Source organism: Diospyros lotus, chromosome 10 (assembly GCF_014633365.1).
Source record: "Diospyros lotus cultivar Yz01 chromosome 10, ASM1463336v1, whole genome shotgun sequence".
In the NCBI taxonomy this organism is placed as follows: Eukaryota; Viridiplantae; Streptophyta; class Magnoliopsida; order Ericales; family Ebenaceae; genus Diospyros; species Diospyros lotus.
The window spans coordinates 21,778,460-21,799,547 of NC_068347.1; the positions used below are offsets into that span (position 1 = coordinate 21,778,460).

The 21,088-nt window shown below is 37.1% G+C and overlaps 2 protein-coding genes across 4 annotated transcripts; one reads left to right on the forward strand and one right to left on the reverse strand.

The window, feature by feature from the left end:
• The first annotated feature begins 1,387 nt into the window (after window positions 1-1,387).
• On the forward strand, window positions 1,388-2,491 carry LOC127810810 (probable histone H2A.1). Its single transcript, XM_052350363.1, has 2 exons — window positions 1,388-1,706; window positions 2,046-2,491. The coding sequence occupies exons 1-2, from the start codon at window positions 1,518-1,520 to the stop codon at window positions 2,256-2,258; spliced, it is 402 nt and encodes a 133-aa protein (XP_052206323.1). The 5' UTR covers window positions 1,388-1,517; the 3' UTR covers window positions 2,259-2,491.
• Window positions 2,492-5,709: 3,218 nt separating this feature from the next.
• LOC127811489 (formin-like protein 5) lies at window positions 5,710-20,082 on the reverse strand. Of its 3 annotated transcripts, none has more exons than XM_052351400.1 (7): window positions 19,327-20,082; window positions 17,033-17,762; window positions 16,263-16,920; window positions 15,970-16,172; window positions 15,078-15,313; window positions 6,236-7,112; window positions 5,710-6,105 (listed from the first exon to the last, which is right to left on the reverse strand). In XM_052351400.1, exons 1-6 carry the CDS (start codon window positions 19,498-19,500, stop codon window positions 6,255-6,257), a joined length of 2,859 nt encoding a protein of 952 aa, XP_052207360.1. In that variant the 5' UTR covers window positions 19,501-20,082; the 3' UTR covers window positions 5,710-6,105; window positions 6,236-6,254. The 3 variants fall into 3 exon arrangements, with proteins under 3 accessions (XP_052207360.1, XP_052207359.1, XP_052207361.1); XM_052351399.1 differs by having other exon boundaries at window positions 16,263-16,947; window positions 19,327-20,081; XM_052351401.1 differs by having other exon boundaries at window positions 16,263-16,947; window positions 17,033-17,778; window positions 19,327-20,081.
• Between the last annotated feature and the right edge of the window lie 1,006 nt (window positions 20,083-21,088).

Sequence of the window (21,088 nt, forward strand, 5' to 3'; positions counted from 1 at the left end):
TTTAAAATATTTCTTAACTTTATCTTGACTATTCCATATCTTGATTTGAAAATTATTTTAAATTTATTTTGATACTCTCTTATTTTGTTCATTTTAACAAACGCTATATTAATAAAATAAAAAATGTGTTTTTCTCTCAACGGGCCAGACCCAATTTGGGTTCCGCTACATGGTGAAGCCCATGTTGGATTCAACTAAGGTATAAGTTTCAGGTCTCGTTGAAGCATGATTGGAGTCATTGTGGTGGTGGCCAGGCGTTCAGCCAATGTGATTATATATATATATATATATATAAAATATCTATGTATATATATTGGAGTTCTTTTAGTACTCGATCTCTTTGAGAAAATGTAATTATAATTATAATTATATATATTTGTATAATTTACACATATTTTAGGTTAAATATTTTTTTATAGAAATATTTTTCACACATATTTTTAGAAGGTATTGCAAAAAAACATATTTTTGGAAATATTATATATTATATATATTTAGCTTATAGATAAAATTTAAAACTCTGAAAATGTATTTTTTTGGAATTTGAAATGTATTTTTGCAATTAAAAGTATATCCAGTTATTGAGATATTTTGGTAAAAAAATCCTTATCTTGATGCTTATCATATGTATTAACAAACATATGGAAAGAAAAAATACAATTATCAGTGGATTCTAAAAAATTTAACAAACAGTCTTATAGAAATCTTAGAATGCTTCCCGGTCTTATCTTGATCATTTTATATTTTGATCCGAAAAGCATGTCAATCTTATCTTGATACCACATTATCTTGCTCATTTTAACAAACGCCCCCTATATATATTTAGCTTATAGATAAAATTTAAAACTCTGAAAATGTATTTTTTTAGAATTTGAAATGTATTTTTGCAATTAAAAGTATATCCAGTTATTGGGAAATATATCTTTTGTATTTAATTAAAGTAGATTTTAAGAGGAGAGAAACTATAAGTAAAATGAAAGGTAATTTTTATAATTTTGAAAAATTTGACATTTTTTCATAATTTTTTAAAATAAGTAAAAGCAACCAAACATCATTTTTTTTTTATTATCAAAATAGCAGAACTAAAAAGTAAAAATTAGAATCTGAAAACAATTTCCCGCCTTTTGCTTTTCTCTCTTGCAGCTTCCAAACACAGCTGAAATAGGCTGTGGCGTAATTGTGAGAAATACCAGGGATACGTTCGTCAGCTGACCTCCAACTCACCAGACAACCCAATTCGAGGAGAGAGACCAAGCGGCGACACCGATCTCACCGTCACTTAATCCTCGATCTAACGGCTAAATATGTCGATCCGTGTACTTCAACATGATTGGCCCTATTTCAAAATTCTAATCTCTATATATACATGTTACCGACTCTCACAACTCTTGCACTGAAGATTTCTTTATTCTTTTCCGCAAAACTGTGCTCCGTCCTCTCTCTCTCTCTCTCTCTCCTCCCCCCCCCCCCCCCCTCTCTCTCTCTCTCGATTTCAGTAATTCGTCTTTGAATTTCCGATGGCCGGAAGAGGCAAAACCCTAGGATCTGGGGCCGCCAAGAAGGCCACTTCCAGGAGCAGCAAGGCCGGCCTTCAGTTCCCTGTGGGCCGTATCGCCCGGTTCTTGAAAGCCGGCAAATACGCCGAGCGAGTGGGTGCCGGAGCTCCGGTTTACCTTGCTGCTGTGCTCGAATATCTCGCCGCTGAGGTAACTCTTCTCTCTATTATTCGGTCGAACCTTTTCCATTCTGGCAAAAAGTCCCAATTTTTAGGGTTTCGAATTTTCTCCCCTCTTTGTTAGCTTTTCACCTATTTGAATTTCTGGTAAAAATCCCAATTTTCATAGGGTTTTTGACTCTTAGGATTCGGATTTCTTTCATTTCTTGTCCAATTTCCGAACTCAATTTCAATTTCATACGAAAAGCCCTAATTTTTAGGGTTCCCAAGTCTAGGGTTTCAATTTGTGTTCCTTTCCTTTCAATCTCTTTCCTATCAATCTCAACTTGTGGATAAATTTGATAATTGATGGATAATTGCGTGTTTACAGGTCCTAGAGTTGGCCGGAAACGCTGCACGGGACAACAAGAAGACCCGTATTGTTCCTCGACACATTCAACTCGCCGTAAGGAACGACGAAGAACTCAGCAAGCTCCTGGGAGACGTGACAATTGCAAACGGCGGTGTCATGCCGAACATCCACAACCTTCTGCTCCCCAAGAAGACTGGCTCATCGAAGCCCTCTGCTGATGACGAGAGCTAAGCTTGTGAAGAACAAACGCCGGTTGAGCTGAGTTCTTGATTTCAAGTTAAGAGTCTTTATCAGTACTTAGGTTTAGAGCTTAGAAGAATCTACGTGGGTCAGTTATATTTTTCATGGAATGTTGCTTAGGGGTTGCTTAGCAAGTAATGTGAATATCGATCGGTATTCTGTCTTATTAACAGATGCACTTACATTGATGAATGAATGTTAGATGTGCCCTACTATTTTGTTTCTATGCTTATTCTTGGTTCTGCAACGTTCGAATTTGTTGCTTATTGATTCGACTGAATAGTTTTTTGCCATCTGTGAAAATTGCTTGCTTGTGAGTTGTGACAGGTCTGCAACTGGGTAGTGCTTCAGTTGAGCTAGTAACAGGGGCAAGTGTCAAGTTGTGTCGTAATTGCATTGTTCATAACCACCTACTGGTAATTTATGGGAGTGATGCCATTTTAGTACATCATTTGCGATTTTGGTGTTTCGGGATGGTGTTACCAATATGGGCATGTGTTGGGGTGTAGAAGCAGTTGGATCTTGCCACACACTTGCATTGAAGAGTTTGTGCCACTAGTTTTGGCAAAGCATCTGGAGATGCCTTTATTTGGGCCATGCTGCCGGTTGTTTAGATGGATGAATTTGCATGAGGATTATGTTGTTGGGAGACGAGAGATATCTTTACTGCTCGCGCAGTGAAGTGTGGATGGACAAAACGGTTGCTTTCTCTGGGGAATGGAATGGATATGAACGAGGAAAGATATATATATATATATATATTTATATTTATATTTGTTTTGGAGTGACATTAATCATTGGATACACTTTTTATCTGTTTTAATTCAAAATCCTACTTTTTATTTCTCTCAAATTGGGAGATCGGATGAGATGAAAATAAATGAATTAATTGTGTTTTGATACTGTCACTATTGAAACGGTATAATAATTATATTTTAATTTTGTAAGAAAATGTGCTAATTTTTGTAAGATAGTATAATAATGGAGTGTTAAGAATTCAACTTGCTATTAATGAAAAATATTTTATATTTCAGTTTCGTTGCATTTTTTGTCTTCCCAATCCCAACAAAGTCTTCTGATTTGGATTATTAGTTGTCTAGCCACTTCATCGTGCTGGGACTGGCTAGGAGTGCAAATTTTGAACCACAGTAACAGAATTAACTGAAATCAAATTAATTGAAATAATTAAAACTGAACAAATTAAATTTTGAACCACGGGTAATTGAATTGAAAATTAAAAATTGAAGTAACACAGATAATTGAAAAAACTAAATTAACTGAATAACCGAACTGAGAAAAGCTAGGAAAAAATAGACAAAAGAGTATCTCATTTTGGTTAGATTTTTCAATTATTAATATCAAAAAAATTGAACAGAATAATCAAAATTCTTAAAAAAATAATTGAACCGAATCCAACTTAATGACCGAACTGCTATGGTAAAATATTGAACTCGCTTACCTTTAATTGTATTTTTTGAAAATATTATTAGTAATTATATAATAAATTTGATATTTCATTAATAACTATAATTTAAACCTAAAAATATATTTGATATGTATTGTAATTTAAACCTATTTTAATTAATAAAATAATATATTCAAATCTAAAAATATATTTACATATACTGTAATTCTGATATATATATATATATAGAGAGAGAGAGAGAGATTCACGATCGCATGACAAAAATGGTGAACAACGACCGGCGGATGGCAGATTGCAAGCTGCGGACAGCCCATAATGACAATAGTGTTTACAGTTGCGAACGACAGTGGACCTTTAGCAAACGGTGACAATAGTGGTCTAAGTTCACAGAGCTCCACTACAGGCAGGGGCGGATGTAGGCGGGGGGGGGGGGGGCGCACGGTCTGTGCCAGCCCCAATTAAATAGGAAAAATATATATAATAAATATAAATATATAAACTCCTAAGTATAGCCCAATCCCAAATCCCTCACTTCATCCGCCCCTGACTACAGGGTCAGAGAGTCACAGAGAAATTTACAAAAAGGGAGACAAAAAGATAAAATTGCCCCGCCCTGCTTTCTTCTCTCCCCTTCCATTGCCCTCACCCTTACTTCTCTCTTCTCCCTCCTATGGCTACTGCCCTAGCCCCGTCGCCGTTTTTGCCTCGTCTCGTCGTTGCGCCTCCGTCGCCTTATCGCCCTCACCTCGCCTCGCTGCCATCGCCGCCTTGCCTTGCCGAGTGACGATCGACGAGGCGAGGCGACGATGGCAGCGAGGTGACTGAGGTGAGGCGAGGGCGAGGGCGACGGAGGCGCAGGCGCAGCGGTGAGACGAGGCAAGGGCGACGGTGGCGAGGCTAGAGCAACGACCATGGAAGGGAGAGGAGAGAAGCAGGGGTGGGAGCTATCCATGGGAGGGGAGAGAAGGCAGTAGGGTAGGGGCAAAATTGTCTTTTTGCCCTCTTTTGGTAATCCCATCGGGTTTTCTAGCATTTTCCAAGTTCACGTATGTTAGAAAATCAAGGAAACAATGAAGGAATTTTGGGAAGAAGGGTGAGGGATTTGGGGAAGTTGGATGGAAATTTTTGATTTTTATGGGATACAATAATACTTTTTCTTTTTTTTTTTTTTGGGTCAACAGAACAAAAGAAAAGTTCTTAGTTTTTCAAAAATAATGACGAGATAGTGTCTAAGGTATATAATGTATAAACTAGTATTTAACTATGTTACACTGGAATAGAAACGAAAATGGAAAACGTTTTTGATAGAAAATAGAAACGTGAAAACGAACATTCTTCTTAAAAAATAAACATAAACAAGGTCTAAAACGAGAATAAAAAATGTTTTAGAAATGAGGAAATGATACACATGAGGTATTTTTGTGCAACATAAGTATTTAACATAGCCAAACACATGACTTAAAAGAATTAACTAGCGTTTAAGCTCTGACAGGCTCTTAGTAATAAATTTTGCTGATTTCTGCTTAAGCCATCAAACTGTGCAGGAGCTGAATCAAAACGGTGAAGCCACACCATCTTTGAGAAATGATGTACATAACCTGCCACTAAAAAGATGGAGTTGAAGTCGTCTCAATGGTCCATTGATTTGATTTTGGTGGTGAAAAACATCTTATAACAAATAATAACAAATTGCAGGCGTGGGACACTGGCTGAGGCAGATGTTACAGAGTAGAGGAAAGAGAGGGGTGGGGAAAGGGGGGGCCCTGACGAGCGAAACCCAAGTCTGTTTTCATCTTCTTCCTTGTGTGTGTTATATTTCTCTCGAACAGTTAATATTTTTACTATCAATCCCTTAAAATTTTTACAAAAGTAACTGGCCGCGTGTTCAATTTTCATCATTTATGGACCCGATCAGTCTACACATTTTGCTTTAGGCAATTTATGTACTTTCCCCCAATCTTTTATGTAAGTCAGTGAAAACGAACTCATAAAAACTGATTAAACTCTAAACAAAGCTATAACAATGTTGAAGCAATCGCTACTATATCTTGGAACAATGTACAAGCTACATCTCCAATTCCCAAGAACTGAAAATTATCAACAAAACTGTGCTTAAATGTGACTAAAAACAAAAAGAATTAAGATATTTTAACGGTGTTCGTCATCTGGGGAAGCCCCAAGACATCTCCTTATACCATTAAACATGGAAAGGATTATAATACCGCATTGTTAGATTCATCTGTAAGTTGTACACTTGTATTTATAGCTGTTGAAATTTGGCTTCACCGAGTTGTCCTCACTGATCCAAAAACTTGCTAACCAATCGTTGTCGCTTACAGTAATCCCAGATGGAACCGAAAAGAGTCCAACATTCTGTCATGAACTTCCACTAACACTAAAACTCCACTCCAGCTGAGTACATGTCAAGACAAGAAAGTATCAACTATCAGATGTTGATTTGTTAATACAACACTTCCTAGTTAAAGGAGAGGCAGGGCAGAAAGTGAGACGTTATTTCACAAGTCTTTGGAGTTTCATATACCTGTTGTTCTTTACAAAATTTAGGGACTGTCATCATCTGAACTAGAATCCATCCGTCTATCTGTTATAGCCTGAATTAGGTGCTGGCGACGATCAGGAGGCAGCTGAGGAGGATCAGGTGGCTGCCGAGGAGGATCAGGGGTCTGGCGAGGTTCTGAAGGAGACTGTACTGTTGCGCCTTCCCTGTTTGGTGTCTTATTTGGCTTCTTTGGGACATCTTTAACCTCTCTGCATACCTTGTCTAATATTACCAAGAAATCACGAACAACGACAAACAATCGCAGGCCTTCTTCCCTACCAGAATTCCCATGGAAGTAATCTACCGTGCTCTTCACCAGAGCCATCATCCTTTTTTCTTCCTCGAGCAATGATGTGATATCAACCTCAGCATCCTGCACAAAACTTTTTAGAGTTTGGTGGAATCCATTTCCTTCATCTATTTCCTTCATATCTGAATTCAGGAATTCCCGCACTTTCAAAAATCGATGACCAAGTTTGGCTACAGTTCCTGTTATGGTATCATAATCCAGGACTGCTGCTTTCTTAACATTCTCAAGCTCACCACTCAAACCCGAAACCACCTGAAGACCAAGGCTGCTATAGTGTTCATCTAAATCATGGGCAGGACCCTCAGGGAGCTCTCCAGCTGCACGAACAGCCCTAACACCTTCTGAACGAATTATCTCCTGCACAACAAAGTGCAGAAGAGTGGTTTTTCCATCTATTCCTTTTACATCTGATAATTTCAGAAGTGTGTCAAGTTTGAAAGCTTGTGCACCCCCACGGAATGTTCCATCATTCATGCGATTGCCTGTTTTAAGAACAGCTTCCAGGAGCTTGAGGAATAAACGGTTATTCTTTAGTTCTGTGCAAGCAGCCTGTCGTGCAGAAAAGATACCTCATGACTAAACACAGTTGTATTTATATTCATATACATGACCAGAAAATGCACATCTAGTACTGCCAAATGCACAACTTACTGGCAGAGCAGCAACTTGACAAGCACAAAAACATACCGGGTAGATGAAGCATGTATCTCCAATCCTCCTTAACATCATTTAAGATGCTTAGAACATGTTTTTTATTTTCTCAAAGTAAGAAGATCAAGAAGAAGAAAAGCATCACTCTCAATGTTGACAATATCACTTTTTCTAATCAGGTATTCCTTAATAGATTTTACCAGATAATCTCTCTCAAATCTGTTCATAATAAAGGAGAACAAAGATACCTTGTCTCAGTGAAACTAATTTTTTCTGAAAAATGTTATTTCTGGATTATTCAGTACTCTACATTCTGTACAATAAAGGATAACAGTATCATGTCAATCTTGAAAATATTTTTTCAAGTCTTTTGTGCAAGGCCTCACATAAGACACCCAAAACCTTTCTTCACTTGGTCTATCTGGCCTGAATTTTGCGAGTGATACCAATGCCAATTTCTTGGTATGTTATCTATGATTGACCTGACAATGACACATTACATCGTATTTTTGACCTTCAAAACTAACCGTTCCATTCTTCTCCAACTTTCTTTCAAGTGACAATCTTCCTAGAGCCCATGAACTTTGAATTATTATAAGTTTACATCAAGGATCTGCCTATAGATGCAAAAATAAATTATTCCCAGTGAACGCAGAACATTAAAGAAAAAGTTTCTTTAGTTCTATTGATAAGTATAAAGAAATAGTTTGAATACAAATGCTCAAGGCTTGGAATCAAAACCAACCCCAATATTCAACTAAGATTCGCATTTCTTGTTATCCTTTACTACCATAAGATAATAAATTCATACATGAAATATACAAGAAGTGACATATAAGCATAATATATACACACACATGTTCCAAGAGCATTAGGTGGCGAGTCAGAACCTTCTAGAATAACATAAGTTTAGCGGAAAAACATAACCACTTGAAGTTGCATTATGTATCTCAACAAAATAAATCACAGGTAACAAACTAACTGTGGACAATTGAGAAGGAATCGGGAGGATAGCCGGATAAATAAAGAGTGAAGCTGAGATAAGGTTCCTAAAATCAAGGAGTGATAAAGTTTGAAAAGAGAAGATAATACAGTTTGAAGATTAGGCCGAGTAGTTCCCCTAGAGTTGATTGTATTCCTAAATTTTAGAGATAGTTATTTTGTACTTTTAGATAGCTTAGATATCTATCTTGTACTTGTAGATAGCATAGACTTGTATATATCATAGGAATCCTATGCATGTATATATAGGGCACACTCGAATGAATAATCATGGAATTCTTCTCCCTAAATAATTTCTGCATGGTATCAAAGCATAATTTTTTCTTTTCTCGTTTTCAAACCCTAGGTGTTAACCACTGCACAACTTAGTTTTCCCAATCCCTTCTCCACACAACCTTTCGATTTGCTAATTTACACCATGGCCGACAAGAGCAATCAATCCTCCGAGATTATCCCCTTACCAGCCAACAACCCGGGAGCCATTGATAACAATATGTTCACCATTACCGGACATAAGTTCAATGGACAGTGCAATGGTCCCAATCAGTGATGATATTCATCTATGAAAAGGGGAAGGATGATTACTTAACCAGAGCATCAAGCAAACCAGGGGAAGAAGATCCAAAGTTCTGGATTTTGAAATCTGAGAATAACATGGTAACGTCCTGGTTCATTAATTCTATGACAAATGAAATAGGTGAGAATTTTTTGTTATATGACACTGCACAAGATATCTGGGAAATTGCTAGGGAAGCTTACTTTCATATTGAAAATACCTCTTGAGTTGTTTGAGATTGAAAGTATGCTAGATGATCTTAGGCAGGGTGAATCCCAGGTAACACAGTACTGTTAACTCTCTAAATAAATATTGGCTTCAATTGGATAAATTTGATAATATCCAATAGAAGTGTTCAGAAGATTCAGCAAAGTACAAAAAGATTGTAGAGCAAAAGAGATTATACAAGTTTCTCATAGGTTTGAACAAAAACCTAAATGGAGTTAGAGGGAGAATCCTTGGTACAAAGCCTCTACCAAGTATTCGGGAGACTTTTTCTGAAGTTCGTAGGGAGGAAAGTAGGATGAAGATCATACTAAAACCTGCAACACCAAATCTGGAACATTCAGCCCTAATCACTTGAGGCACTCCACAAACATTTAAACTGAAGAAAGGACATCCTTGGTGTGATCACTGTCATAAAATAGGACACACTAAGGATACATATTGGGAAATACATGGCAAACCACCAGATTGGAAGCTGGCCCTTGAGAGGAAAAGTAAAGGCAACCTATCCTTTATGGAGGAGACCACCTCAGCCTCGGCACCTGATTTTTTTTAGCAAGAAGCAGATGGAATGGCTGCAAAATATGTTTGGCAAGGCACAAATCTCCCAGTCTTCTACAGTGGCATTTGGATCTATAGCCCACAAAGGTAATTTATTACATGCTTTCACTGCTAAGCGAGAATTGTCTACTATGTGGATTATTGACTCAGGCTTGTGACTACATGACGGGACATATCAACCTACTATCCAGCTTTCAACCTTGTGATATAAATTGGACAGTAAAAATTGCAGATGGCTCACTATCAAGGGTAGTAGGGACCGATTCTATTGCTCTATCCAACGATATTACCCTGAAATCAGTTCTTTTGGTGCCTAAGTTGGACTGTAATCTCTTGTCAATCAGTAAACTTATTTTTGATCTTGATTGTATTGCCAAGTTCTCAAAAAATGTGTGCGAATTTCAGGATCGGACTTTGGGGAAGATGATTGGTAGTGCTGAGTCATGTTCGAGACTTTATCTTCTTACAAGGACTGACTCCGGGAACAACCAAGTTCATTCCAACAATTGCTACTCAACTAAATGCTCTGTCTATCTCTCTAATTCCCATACCAGCAATGATAGTGCAATCATGTTATGGCACTATAGGTTAGGACATCCAAATTTTATTTACCTTAGGAAATTGTTCCTTTCATTGTTTAAGAGTCAAGATCCACATGTGTTTCAATGTGAAATCAACATGTTAGGAATAATTATCCTAGCCAGATTTACACTTCATCCTATCCTTTTTCCTTGATTCATAGTGATGTGTGGGGGCCTTCTGGGGTAAAGAATATTGCTGGTTCTCGTTGGTTTATTTCTTTTATTGATGATTATACCCGGCTTACTTGGGTATTTCTTATGAAAGAAAAGTCTAAAGCTGGTCATATTTTCCAAACTTTTCATTCAATGGTGCAAAGACAATTTAATGCCAAAATTCAAATCCTAAGAACAGATAATGCCAAGGAATACTTTAACTTAATACTTGGGACTTATCTTTCAAATCAAGGCATTATCCATCAAAGTTCTTATGTTGATACACCCAACAAAACGGGGTTGTCGAACATAAGAACAAACATATTCTAGAAGTGGCCAGATCTCTATTATTCTCTATCAATGTCCCTAAACAATTTTGGGGTAAGCCATTCTTACGGCCACCTATCTCATCAATAAAATGCCCTCACGAATCCTCAAAAATCAAACACCAAGTCAGATTCTTCTTACATCTTTTCTCCACACTTGGGTGCTTTCTCCCACATCCCACTAAAAGCCTTCGGCTGCCCTGCCTTTGTTCATTTACACCACCAATTTCAGAGCAAACTTGAACCTAAATCCATCAAATTCATCTTTCTTGGCTACTCTCCTCATCAAAAAGGTTACAAATGTTATTCTCCCAAACATAAAAAGTTTTTTACCTCAATGGATGTAACCTTCTTAGAACATCAGCCCTATTATCCCAAACCTAATATTTAGGGGAGAACACTCCAAATAATCCTCAAGAATATCAGTTTTGGGATATCCTCTCACTTCCTAGCCAACAACAACAACAGCTTGATTCTTTTCCTAGCCGAAAGCAACCTGATCCTAGCCAGCAACAACAACAACCTGATTCAACAAACCCTTCTATCAATAATCATCCTTCTCATACCAATGAATTTCAAGTTTACTCTCGGAGAAAGTCTCAAAAGGAGAGTGAACAACAGGCATGCCCCAGGACTGACCAAGACATTGATCTGAATCTATTGGTGAGTGAAAGTACCACTATTGGTGATAATTCTGATAGTTCAGCTATTGATGAGGAACTTAATTGGCCTATAGCATTGAGGAAGGGAGTAAGATCAAGCACTCAACACCCTATTCAAAACTATATGTCATACAAGGGTCTCTCACCAAAATTCAGTGCATTTATCTCAAATGTAAATAAAGTGCAGGTTCCCACCACAATTCAGGAAGCCTTTCAACACCAAAAGTGGAAGAAGGCTGTCCTAGAGGAAATTAAAGATTTGGAGAAGAATGAGACTTGAGATATAACAAACTTACCACTTGGAAAACACCCAGTGGGCTGCAAATGGGTATTTATTGTGAAATATAGAGAAGATGGGCAGATTGACAGGTTTAAGGCCCGCCTAGTGGTAAAAGGCTTCACCCAATCTTATAGTATTGATTACCAAGAGACATTCACCCAGTGGCAAAGTTAAATACTATCAGAGTATTACTATCCATAGCTGCTAATTTGGATTGGCCTCTCCACCAATTAGATGTGAAGAATGCATTCCTAGACGGAGACCTAGAGGAGGAAGTCTACATGGAAATTCCTCATGGATTTGAAACCAATCTTATGAGGAACAAGGTATGCAAACTCAAAAGATCATTCTATGGACTCAAGCAGTCCCCTAGAGCCTAGTTCGAAAGGTTCATAAGGGTAGTCAAGAAAGATGGATACAATCAATGGCAAGTACACCACACTTTATTCCTCAAACATTCCTCGGGAGGTAAATTATCTATCCTCATTGTATATGTGGATGACATCATCATTATAGGAAACAATAATTCTGAAATGAAGAACCTCAAAGAAATGCTTGCAAGTGAATTTGAAATTAAAGATCTAGGAAACCTAAGATATTTCTTAAGTATAGAAGTTGCAAGGTCTAAAGAGGGAATTTCTGTCTCTCAAAGAAAGTATGCTCTAGATCTTCTAAATGAAACATGTATGTTGGTTGCAAACTAGTAGGCACACCCATGGAATCTACTGCAAAGCTAGATATTGGCAAAGAATGTATTCCAGTTGACAAAAGGAGATATCAAAGATTGGTGGGAAAGCTGATATACCTATCACATACTAGACCGGATATAGGATTCTTTGAAAGTATTGTGAGTCAGTTTATGAATTATCCTAAGGAAGAACATATGGAAGCAATTTACCGCATCTTAAGGTACCTAAAGTTGACTCCAAGCAAAGGATTAATGTTTAGAAAAACAACAAACTGAGGAGTAAAAGTTTATAGTGATGCTGATTGGGTTGGCTCAATCCTTGATAAGAGGTCAACCTTTGGATATTGCTCATTTGTATGGGGAAATCTAGTCACTTAGCGCAATAAAAAACAATCAGTGGTCTCTATGAGTAGTGCGGTGGTTGGATTTAGAGCCATGGCCTAAGGATTCTGTGAAGGAATATGGCTGAGAAGATTACTACAAGAACTACAAATGACTATTGCTAAACTAGTACAAGTGTTGTGTGACAACCAATCTGCCATTAGCATGCAAAAAATCCAGTTCATCATGACCAAACAAAACATGTAGAAATCGAAGACATTTCATCAAGGAGAAGTTAAAAGAAGGGATGTTTCAACTTGTCTACACACCTACTAATAATCAAGTTGCGGATATTCTCACTAAAGCTTTACCAATGAGAACATTTGATGAATTGAGCTCCAAGCTTGGTTTGAATAACATATTCAACCCAGCTTGAGGGGGAGTGTGGAGAATTGAGAAGGAATCGGGAAGATAGCCGGATAAATAAAGAGTGAAGCCGAGATAAGGTTCCTAAAATCAAGGAGTGATAAAGTTTGAAAAGAAAAGATAATATAGTTTGAAGATAGGCCGAGTAGTTCTCCTAGAGTTGATTGTATTCCTAAATTTTAAAGATAGCTATTTTGTACTTTTAGATAGCTTAGATATCTATCTTGTACTTGTAGATAGCATAGACTTGTATATATCATAGGAATCCTATGCGTGTATATATAGGGCACATTCGAATGGATAATCATAGAATTCTTCTCCCTCAATAATTTCTGCACTAACAATAACAATTCCCCACCAGGAAGGCAGGGACATGAAAAGAAATGGCATTTCCAGCCATGAACTTGGGAAGGGAGAATCCTAGGTTTTTCTTCAATTCCCATATGCATGCGTGTGTGTGTGGATACACTTAAATAAACAAACAGACAAGTTTTGAGGATCAAAGCATTTTTTTTCCCACAATAAAAACCACAGAAAAACATAGCTGATATCATTTAAAAGGCCACAGAATTATATTAAGCAAATTTGTGAGCAAACAAAGAAGAGAAATTAAGTTCAGTTCTAATAGACCAAAGTCAGACTCCTAAAGGATTCAAACTGTATGGTCCAACAATGAAACCTAATATGAAAAACATACAATCATCAAGAAAAATATAAGAGTTACTCTTGGGATCTATTCTCTCATTGAGTTTCCAGTTTTCCATGCTTGGTGCTCTCTCAGTAAGTTTTGTACTCTAGGGAAAAACAAGTGAGAGGGGGCAAGAGGGATATAATGGTGGTGGAATGGATGTGGTATGAGGGGGTGAGAAGGCCATACAAGTCAAAATCTAGTTTGTAGGTTTGTCTACAATTTCTCTTAAAAAATTTGAAAACACAGGATACTTTTCAGCATGATTTGCTGTTAGAAATGAGTATTAAGCATGCTAGTGCCCTGCATTTTCAAGTTGATTTTTCAGCTATATTCTACTAGAACTAGGCATGGACTTTGAAGCAATTTTAAACTGGGCAATGGCAATCTACGTCACAAGTTATAAGATAAGCACTTCTAAGCTTGCCCTGTTCTTGTTATATTTGTGGTGACTATAAGCTATAGAATTTGATTATAACTGTTGTTGCCTCTTTTAGCATGAGTTCAATTTTCTTTCACTAGTTATGCAAGCTTATCTATGTAGAATCTCATTGGCTCAATGCTACTCCAATGATGTCAAAAGTCCCCCAGAATTAACTGTCCAACTCTGCTTTTCTTATTTTATTGTTTCCCTATCTTCCTTTGTTTTCCTAAGGTTGGGGTGGGAAGCTAGGGGACTCTTGGTTTATTCTAGGATTGGACCGAGATAAAATAAGCCTACTCAAAGCAGGGAGCAGGCAGGGGCCCACTTGCCTGTAAGGGTATTGGTCAGAGTATTCCCACTCCTGTCCTTTTAACTCATCCCTTCCCCCTGCCTTCCTGCTCAACAAAAGATATACATGCATAAACACAAATAAAGAAAAAACGAGGGGCAGACACATCTAACAACTAACAAGACTTGCTCTTGTTAATGGTAATAAGAAACATCTTTGCCATCTTGCTTTTAATTGACAAAAGAAAGTTGCTAAATCATTAGTTAATTTGGTCAGTGGACACAAAGTTTTAGCAGGTATTCACATAACAATAATAAATTAGTAATAACTAAAATTTCAGTACCATCATAACAGGAGATTATATAATCATAATACCGAATTTTCCAGCTTAACCAAGTCTTGAGTCTGAGAGTAAAAATATATGCAACAAAAGAGGAAAAAATAAAAAAGAAAACTTAAGGAGAAGAAGAATCACAAATCCAGTTTCCTATTACTATAGGTAAATATCAAGAAATGCATGTTTTCACAATTTGTCATTGAAAGGTAAAGGACTGGACTGCATTCCTCCGGAAATACATGTAACCATTTTATTTATACACCTAGCTCAAATTTTCTATTATCAACTCTACAACCACAGACAAAATAAATAAACAGACAACCCCCAAGAATTCAATGTCTTACCTCCAAAGTTGCAAAAGCCTCTTTAGTAATTGAAACATCCTCCTGAAGTGTGCACATAAAAAGCAACGATTCCAGCCTTTTAAAGGCAAATGGGATGTCAACCAATACTTTTAGGAATCGGTCTGCAGGCCCAAGTCGAGAAAGTTCACCACTGAAAAGCCTAATTTTCAGTTCTTCTTCTGATGTTGGTGCCATCCTTAACAAAGTTTGAAGGAACTCTGCTGGAAGCTCATTTCCTGGTTCAACTCAACAGTTAGATATTGTTGTTGATGTGCTGAAGTTTGCACTTTACTGTGAGTATAAAGAAGCAGAATATTGAAATGGAAAAAGTTATCTTAAAACATATTAATCAATCCAGTAATGTATATTTGTATTAAACAGGTTGTTCATCTTCACACAGTTCATCTTTCTGCTATCTTGAAAGAAAAAGGTTTTCAGCCCTTCCTATGTCATCTCTAAAACTTCTAAGGTATGGTAATGGTTTAGTATCAATAAATTACCATTGTTATTGTATCTTTTGGTTAGTCAATACAAAAATTACACAATTCACATAAAAATCTATCACAAATATCTGTTACTAGCTGAGAGATACTGAATTAGGTTGACAATTCATAATTCCAGAGCTTAAGGTGGATATTCAATGTCACTTGGAGGATCATTGTGATTTGCCTCATCAAATCCTATCATGCTCTTCTAGGCAGACTTCATGTTCCTAAAATTTATTACCATTAATGGCAGCCAGATATCATTAGAAAATGGTTGTTGCAGTGGTATTCAAAATTAACCTCCCAAAAGCTTTGCAATGATGTTCCAGGGCCCTGCCTACACTACATGTTTAAATTTCAGCAAAAAACCCCCACACACACATACACAAAGAAAGCGGCAACAATACCTTCTTTAAGCGCATCACAAACCTCTTCTGTTGTAACATTCAGTGCTCGTAAAAGAATTGCCAAATTTTGAGCCTTTTTTGAATCAATAAGTTGAATATATTGAGTTGAAGGGTCCTGAGATGATGAATTTTTCTTGGGGTCATTTTTATTTTTCTCTGGTGCGCTATATCCAAATAGAGTTTCTATCATCTCTTCATTGAACCTGTAAGTTAGTGGAAAGAAATTTACAACAATGCAGTTTCGATATCCATTTAGTCCACAATAACATCAAAAATCACCCAAATAGACTTACTGGAATGACCCTGATTTAATTTGATGCCAAACCATTGAGCTATCAGGGTTGGCCAGAACCTTGTCCCAGAAGAATGGCTTCAGCTTAGTTTTGGGAGCATCAGCTTCACTAGTGGTACCTGATGGTCCAAAAGGTGGAGCTCGAATTGGCTTTGAGCCCATGCCAGGTGGCCGAGGAAGAGGGACACCACTTTTTGGGGGTGGCGGAGGGCGAAGGCCAGTCTTTATGCCAGAGGGTATAGGTGGAGGTGGTGGTCCTGGAGGGGGAGGCTGTGGATTGCTAGAAACAGGTTTCTTAGGTGGTGGTGGCGGCGGTGGGGCAGAAGGAGTTGCTTTGGGGGGAGGAGGTGGTGGGAGAGGTGGTTCAGGAGGCAAGAGATCAGGCCTGCCAGGGGGAGGCTTTAGAGGAGGCAGTCCAGGAGGACTGACCAATCTTCCAGGAGGGGGCTTCAGAGGAGGTAAAATCTGTACAGAATCCTCTGCTGAAATTTTGCCAGTAACACCTATTGGTTCTGAATGAGTATGAGTATCCACTTTAGAAGTGCTGAGCCTGCCTGACTTGACATAAGAACTGCCATCTAAAGATGGCAGCATTATGTTATTGTTAAAGCTGGTATTGAATGATTGATTATGAAGCTTCCCACTGTTAATAGGATTCCCTACAGGCAATGACTTGTTTGAATTATCTGAGAAGCCAAATTCAAAATGACACATCAGAACATTAAAATGCAAATAAAAAATTTGCAGAAAGATAAAGAAGTGTGTCTCTACCAGTAGAATAGTCACTTAAGCTTAAGCTCAGAAGAGGCCTCTCATCTTTCATTCCGAGTCCAGAATCACTCCTACAAAACTTGAAGTAGCAGAAAAAGAGCAATGCAACAAAGACAAATGTCACTGCTGCCGTTACAGCAACAGCAATAACAACTGTTTTCTTGTGGTCATTTTCCTGTACTTTTGAAACAGAATTAGAATTTTCTGAAGAAGGTTCTCCAGCTGTAGGTTGTAAGTCTGAACTGTTGAAATTGGAGGGGAAGAAAGGCAACGTAGGAGGCTTAGCAGGGCCCTGAGAATCAGGAGCCTGAGAGACTGAAGGTACTTCATCAGGGGATGGTGCTGGGCTAGGTTTTGGAGATCCAACTGCAGGGGATGGACCAAGTGATGGTGCAGAAGAACCCTGAAGCAGTTGGCGTTGTCTAGGAGCATCAGTTCTGGCAAACAAGAACTCCAGATACTTGGTCTTCCAATTTTTTGAGTGGCCCTCTTCTCCAGAAACAAGAAGTGGAAGATTATTCTTTCTAAAACAATCCAGAAGAGTTTGCTTTATCTCAGGATGCAGGGTATGGATAGCTTTCTTTATGTCTTCTTTTGCCGAGAACATTCTTCTCCAAACAATCTCATTATAGGTACGGGACTTTTCACCTTGTACAAAAACTTCAAGATCTTCAACAGCTTCCCTTGCAGTGATCAACTCTACCTTGCAATGGGCCCATAATAGTTCAGCCTGCAGTCACATAATTCTGTTAGCTGTCAGCATACAAGTACCCATTTTGAATAGGAATCACTAAAAATACAACCAGCATTATAAAATCTATATGCAGCTCATTACCCAAAGCTTGACTTCAGAAAAGCCTCAAAGCACAACTAATGTTACTTAAAAAGATACATCAATATCAATGATAGAAACATGATTACATTCAATTCATGGCATCTGATAATAACAAGATGCTGTCAGTGGCCACCTGTTTCCTATCACATTTGCTTCTAAGCATGTCTTGAGGTGTGAGGACACATTAGCCCAACTTGTCATGCCAAACATGCATGGAATACAAATGATTCCTCAAAGAAAGAAAAAATATGAATGACAACAAAGTCACGAAAAAAAAAAAAAAAAAAACTTAACATTCTCATACAGTAGTAAAACTTGATGCAGTGAACCAACTTTTACTGACAAATTAGACATGGAGAAGGGATGATCAGAAGCACAATGCAGTTTGTCATCATTGGTTATCTATAAAATTTTCAAGATTAGACAAGACTTCTAGGAGGAAATCAGTTACATTAAATAATTGTTTGCTTCTAATTTAACATAGGAAAAATTTAAAGGTTCATTTCATAGTAAATAAATATTCAAGTAACCAAATAAAATTTGATTTTTGTTATTGGAGGATCTTCCCTCTTCCTAAATTCATTTTTAAGATGAAACCTAGAATAAGTCCAAGACAGGAAGGGACAGAATTATAAAAAAACAAGAACAGTACAAAATCCCAAGGCTTTTATAATATGACCAATAACTAGGAATGAAGATCTGGTTTGCTTCTTTAGAATATTTCTCAACTGCCGATCTACCTGCACATGTGGAATCATGTACATTAGCAGTCTAAAGAATTTTACATATTTATCACTGTATCCTTCTACAATTCTTGCTATTACATAATTTGAACTGTAATTGCACAGTGCATACTATCTTTCATCAATTAAAAGTATTAGAACCATTATGAATCTTTTGTCAATGTATTTAAGTTTCATTTATCTTCAGGAAGTTCCTTCTCTAGCTGAGGTTCTTCACTAAATATTATCAAGAATGCGGCTTTAAATGTATAATCAATATTTAGAAAAGCCAGAGATGGAAAGCAAGATTTGAATCAAAAGAATGGAAGAAATCAATAGCTTAATGTTGGTTATATATACTGATTTTTTTGGTTCCCACAATCTTTCGGACATGGCAATATCCCACTAGGCACGACCACTTGCCTTCTCTTTTGCAGAACAAGAGCTCAAAATCCTTGGGAAGCTCAAGATCATTGAAATAAAAAACTAAACTAAGGGGAATACCATATCTAGAAGTCCTTGTCTGAAATGTTAACCGCTGGAAGCAAAAGTGAAATCTAAATTCATTCATACAACCTCCGTTGATGCATGATCCACAAAAGCACCAACATGGCTTTACTTCAGATTTGGCAAGAAGTAAAGGCAGGCATAGAAAAAAAACAGATACACATACGTATATAGAAAACCGAAGCAAATGAAAAATATATATAGTGATGCTAGAACTAATCTAATAATACCAGGTCCTTATTTATCCCCCTTAAAGCCGAGTAGAGTTGACTGTCCAGTAACAGTTCTTCTGCACCTTTCTCGCCTTCTGAATCAGCTGCCGCCAAAGCAAAGAACAGAAGAGCAAATACAATGGAACACAGCATTCTTCCCACACCCATTTCCAGTTGGCCCTGAAACAACATTCCAAAGAAACCCTATTCTTTTCATCAAAAACCCAGAACCCTTGTATCTTTGAACATCCCCAAATCTCTGTAAAGCATTCACCAGAAGGAACTTTTTCTTATTTTTTCCTCAGGAAAACCCTTCAAGCGTTCCAATCAGACTTGGACGATCGCATCAACAAAATCTTAGTAAAATCTCGGAACTGGGTATCGCAAACCCTCACAAACCAAAACCCAGAACTTGTGCTCCCAGAAATGCCCGAAATGTTCAACCTAACAAAATACCCACAAAGCCAAAATCAAGCTGTCAGAGCTCCACGGAACTGAATCATTCAATTGAATGCTCTCGCCCAAAATATAATCTGAGAATTTGACCCAAACAAAAGGAATCTCGAAGGAAATTCCCTCACTTGGGTCTTTGTTCATGACCAGATCCACCAGAAGGAAGAAGCAGAAAACAAAATAGCTGTAAAATAATGGTAGGCAGAGAGCAACGTGTGTTTGACCAGGTTAAATCACACGGGATGGGGAAGGGAAAACAATTTCTCGGAAAGCTGCCAAATAAATGGACCTTTGCCTTTGCCTGCATAATTTATGAATTTTGATGATCATTGGAATTGGAATATTTGTTCATTCGATTCATTATTTCGCTTGCTTCGAGTCATTATTTTTTATTATTAATTAAAGAACGCGAAAATGACGCGGAAAGGGCCGCCTCCCTCCTCAGAGCTTCCTATCATCCTTGACTTTAAGGGAAATTCAACCAAATCGGATTAGGCCTTTATAGTTGACCACCCAATGGCTCTAAGGGTGAGGTCTCTGGTTTCGGTTTCGGTTTCGGCTCCGGCTCTATTGAGCCATCGTACTTTAGTTGTCAGCTGTCTACAAATGCGAAAATGTATTTTATCTTTAGTAATTTGTTGTGTATTTTGCTTCTTGTTTTTAACTCTTTTGTGCTTTTTTATACAAGAAAAATTATTTATTTTTTTAAGAATAAAATAACAACCAAACAATCTTTAGCCTTTTTTTTAAAAAAAAAAGAATAAAAGAACTAATGGCAAAAATAGACCTAAAAAATTTACGAGTTATTCACTTCTGTTTGATTATTTATAATTTATTTGGATTCAATTTAATAAAAATGTATTTTGATATTTAAATATGATTTAAGTAAGTAAACATTCACTTAGTTTTGATTTTGAAATTTTAAAATTTCTTCAATTTAGTAATTTATAAAGCCTCTACCATCGAAACACCTAACCATTCATACAAGAGTAGTAAAGTAATTTCGTATTTATACATCGCCAAAATATTCTTTTTTGACTTTTTATCATTTTTTGCAATTTATCTTAAATACAGGTTAAAGTGTTTAATTGATGGTGTTTCTGTTTGAAACAAAATAGAGCTTTTGAACCCAAAAACTATAAAAATTATTATTATTATTATTATTATTTGTGAGAACATTTTCTGATAATAAATAAAGATAATTTATATTTTGGGTAAAATGACATCATACTACCCCGGTTTGAACTATTTATATAAAAATCTCTTGTAGCATAAAAATATTTTGGGAGTTCTTGTATTTTGTCTCTTTTCTTTAGATGTTTCATCC